General features: G+C 33.5%; 1 protein-coding gene across 1 annotated transcript; it reads right to left on the reverse strand.

The window, feature by feature from the left end:
• Positions 1–1,640: 1,640 nt before the first annotated feature.
• On the reverse strand, positions 1,641–2,782 carry LOC108381985 (probable serine/threonine-protein kinase fhkB; the record flags this gene model as incomplete). The annotated part of the gene is made up of 2 exons (XM_017638384.1): positions 2,719–2,782; positions 1,641–2,149 (listed from the first exon to the last, which is right to left on the reverse strand). A coding segment is annotated over exon 2 (479 nt), but the record flags the coding sequence as incomplete, so codon positions are not given.
• Between the last annotated feature and the right edge of the window lie 2,076 nt (positions 2,783–4,858).

Raw genomic sequence — 4,858 nt, forward strand, 5'->3', positions numbered from 1 at the left:
TATTGATTGCTTGGTTTGTTCCGAATTTTTTTGTTTTTGTCGCACGGTTGTATAAATGCATATAATTTAATAGGCAAATCTAAGTTAAATAAGTTTAAAGTGACTTTCTCATACAAATTTTCGATTTATACAGCAGTTAAAGTATTCATTTTTTTAATTTCTCTGTAAATCTTTAACCTTTTGTTATCTTAAATTATTTGCTTTATTCACTAAAGAAACGCACTGCACAAGGCGACCTGCATATATATAAAAACTACGCTTGAACTCTTTTGTTTTTACTCTTGGACACCTTTCGCAAGATTTATTATTGCTGTATTTCCATGAAAAATATGTGAAATTGAAACACTGAAAAGGGCGAATGAATTGATAAATGAAATGGACTAAATACGGTGGAATTATCGCTTCGTAGGTACTCGTTCAAACCGATTTATTCACACGCAATGCAAAGAAAAAATATTTCATTACGGAAATTGGGCATTCGTTTTTTTGAAATGCTGCTGAACATAAATCAAGTGCGTGGGGAATGAAAAGGTAACCCTTTTCGACTACATGAATCATTAGCAGCAAAAATATGTATATTGCTACAAAATTTTCAACTTCTTATACACATGTCCTAGAAGTAGCGCGAAAAAGAAATAAGATTTATTTTTATTTATTGAAAAAAAAAACTACACTGCCGGCAAAGCGTATTGGCACAGCTAATTTTTCCGCCATTCTTTTTATAAAAATATGGTTCAATCTACAACAAAAAACCTAAAAATATAATTCCTAACCATTGAGCAAAACTCTCGAAAATTCAGCAAATTTTTATGCAAATTTTCAAAATCTGATTAAAAAGTTGACAATTTGCTGAATTTTCGTGAGTTTTGCTCAAAGTTTGGGAATTATATTTTTGATGTTATTTGTTATAGAATGACCCATTTAAAAAAAAAAAAAAAAAATGGCGGAAAAATATTAAAAAAAAAGTGTTGCATATATTGTGAAAAATTTGCTGTGCCAATACTTTTTGCCGGCAGCGCATCTATCGCACACCGTCTTCAAAAGAGTCTCAACATGATAATCATGTGGGCAAGGGCGACTTTACCTTAGGTTTTTGTTTTTAATAAATTATAACAAAAATTTGCTCCAGCTTTTGCTGAAAGGTAAATAAAAGCTCTGCGTACATTTTTAGCGCATAATCTCAAAAATGCCAAATTTTGAGTTGTGACTCTTTTGAAGACATTGTGCGATATATCCTCAGTTACACTTCGTTCGCTTTGTATGCAGTCTCATTCGTTAGTTTTTCAAGTAATATCCTACAGATACAAATTATTGTTTTGCTGTTCTTTTATGGCGACTTACAACGCGGGGCATTAAATTTCATTATTTTTTTTCACATGAATATGCTTGTTGCATTGTACATTTGTAGGTATGTATGTTAGTACAGATGTATGTATGTATGTATGTTAGCACACTCGAATCGCAAATGTATAGCTTCAACTGGAAAAATACCAGCAAATATCCAAAAACATTAAGTACGAACACAAACATCCACCCCGCAAACGCTTAAATCAATAACTACCATTTGACTTATCTATACATGTCTGTTAGTAACTACATATATGTAGTTATGTATATTGGCATTTCACATCCGCACTTACCTTATAACTGTCATCGGTAGAAATATATTCGATAAAATCAGCGAGCCATAAATGACAGCAAGCGTTGTGGTGCCCAATGCCTTGTCCGAATTTACGGAGCTCTGCAAATTCGAAGTGCCATGGAAAGCAGTGAAGTGTATCATAAATGCCAGGCCGATAACGATTACATTCTTGGTGATGATGCGCTGCTCGCGTGGCTCATATGAACGCGGTACTTTCGCGACACCATTGCCGGATGCTGTGGTGCCATTTCCATTAGCGTTACCGCTGGCGCCGCTGCCATTGCTCAATCCATTATTGACTCTGATTGTTATGTTGCCGATGTTGTTGTTGGGGTTATTGCTGTGATTATCAGGCGACTCATCATCACTCACTTGTTCGGTGACATTGTAGCTGTGTCTGTGATTGCGGTTTTGATGGTCGGCAGCATGCGGACTGATATCCATTGATGCGGTGTTCGTGGAGGTCAAATTGCCCATGGCAGGTAAAATTGTATAGTTTTGCTAGAGCTGAAAACGTGCGAGAGGAGGAGAAAAAATAAAAATTAGTTTAAGTGAAGGAAGAGGTGTTTTTGAAGGCAATAATTTCTATACTAACACTATACGACATTTTAAGTTTTTTTTTTTGTGGTTAATCGATGAGACCAAAGTTTGCCGAAAGTCTGGATTGTAAAAAGAAAGGCGATTTTGCAGTTTTCCCAGGTTAGTGATTTTAATTGTTTTTTTTTTTAATTTAAAGTTGGTGGTTGTAGGGCCAGCATTTAAAATATTTACAAGTAATTTTTAGCAAAAAAACCGACTTAAAAAAGATATACATATATCTATATATTTCACGATTCAATGATCGCATCCAAAAACGGAGGAGGTTATCAGTTCGTCGGAATATTTTTTTTTTATTTGTGTATGTTACCACATAACTTTGGACCACGTCGACCGATTTCGATAATTCTTTTTGCATCGGAAAGTTAGTGTCTCAGATCACTGGTTTAGATCAGATCATTGGATCATGAAAAAATAACGGTACTCCTAAATTTGTATATGAGAATTGAAGTCGGTTTTGTTTTTTGCTTAAAAATTACTTGTTTATATATAACTGTTACAGAGATGGGCAATATGCCAACATTGTCTTAAACGCTTATCAGCACCAGTTGATTCTTAACGCCTTTAGCCAAACACATTTAATTCAATTTTGTGCGGAGCAGCACCAAGCCATTAAGCCCAGATTGGGATTAAAACAAAAGTATCAAACCATAAATTGATTTTGCTTTAGTGCTGCTGTATATTTTTATGTATGTATGTAGGTTGGTTGCGAGCCATGGCAGTTGGCCAACGTTCGCTTGTTGTTTTCGTTCTTCTTCCACTGATACAACTAAATGTATCAGCGCAAATTTAGTTATAAATGGAACAAGTCAATGGCCTTTTTGTTCCACTTTAGTTGCTCGCGACATTTTATGGATTTTTCTTACACCGACTGCGAAATAAATTTGTTACATTTTTTTTCATTCTCATAAAAGGTGGCAGAAAAATTATGGCAGAAAAAGTAAAAAAAAAAACAGTGGTTTACTAAAATTGATGATTATACTCTTAGTACTTTAAACAAGCAATTCTTGCACTGTGTATATGTTTATATATAAATGGGACGTTTCACATCAACCGGCCCAGAGCTCTGTCCAAAATTTTGAGCAACTAAAGTAAACCTCTAGTAAGTCTAACTACCCGTAAGCTAATACCATTTCGATTGCAAAGAGGCACAATTCAAAGGGAAAAATTAAAAATGGCCTCATTACTGTGCTGTGTTACTCGAGGGGTCTTGGGGTCGCTGATTTACAAGATTTCAAATGGCGGACCCAATATAACGGCCAAAAAAGTAAAATCACTTAGATTCGCTTAAAACTTTACAGTCTACGAATATGGAATCAGATTTTTAAAAATCAAAATTTCTGATCCATATTGGATCTACCATTTAGCATGGGAAAGTTAAAATGGAACGTACGTACATGGCGTATGAGTAACATTCCCATCTCGACTAACAATATGGGTAACAAATAAAGATAAATTCTTTGGAAGATAAAAATATAGAATTTTTTTGGTTCACAAGGACGAATTGATATTGAAAATACCTTTTTAAATGGTTTTAATTTATACACTATTAAAGTAGAAGGACAAAATCCTGAACGTATAATTTTTTCAAAAATAAACACTGCAAATTTGCAAGGATACTCAAGAAAAAATTTTTAAAAGGCCATTTTCAATACCAGTTCCACAGAATTTTATATTTTATTTTGTTATTCTATATATCACTGAATTTTTTAAATAATTTTTGAAACTAATCAAATCTTTGAAATTTCAAAGTCCTTTAAAAAACTCCTTGACGCCAGAGAAAGTAACTGAAAACGCAGTTTGACTATATTTGTGCAAAACTGACCTTTGCTCGACTCAATGCTATCATTAACTAGATTTTTTTCAGTGACTTATGCCTTTTTCAAAATAAACATTTTCGTTATAACGCTCATTAGTGAAATTTCTCTTGAACAAAACCGCAGTAGTTCTCAACATTTCAATGCAATTTTTTTTCTTTCAAATTAACCGATACCGCTAAATTCTAATTGGTGTTATCATTAATAAGATTTTTTCGAAAAAGTGACTTATGCCACTTTCAAATAAACGGCTCATACTTATGTATACCATTACAAAAATAACATACTTTTTAATTATACTTGGAATGATATCAAAAGAAAATCACTTTTTGCGACACATTGTAGGTATTTTTTGCAGCAAATAACGCCTTTGAGTAGTTCAAGCCAAAATTAGAATTCCAGTTAACCCTAAAGTTTATAAAAAAAAATACATATATACCTAGGTACTTAGTATAGAAATTTCAGCAATGTTATTGCTTTGCAGCAAAAACTCCCTTGCTTGCAGATACGGTGTGAATTTCATTCACTTAAAGTTTCAATTGAAACTGGTTTCTGGGTTGACTTGATATTGGTTGTTATTGCAAAATGACAACGCAGCCTAGCAAAGCAAAGCGCAACGCAAAATGTAAAGTCAACCTCAGTCGACATCAATTTGAAAACATCAGCAAAGACTTAATGTAAATAAGACGATAATATTTAATTAATTTGTTTGTAAATGCAAACAAGTACAAACGCATGTGTCTCGCACATGCACCAGCACTTGCAGACATGTGTTTGTCAACATTCATCCATTCCATGATGA

This window comes from Rhagoletis zephyria, unplaced genomic scaffold (assembly GCF_001687245.7).
Source record: "Rhagoletis zephyria isolate East Lansing unplaced genomic scaffold, Rhagoletis_zephyria_1.1 Rzeph_scaffold_24674, whole genome shotgun sequence".
Classification (NCBI taxonomy): Eukaryota; Metazoa; Arthropoda; class Insecta; order Diptera; family Tephritidae; genus Rhagoletis; species Rhagoletis zephyria.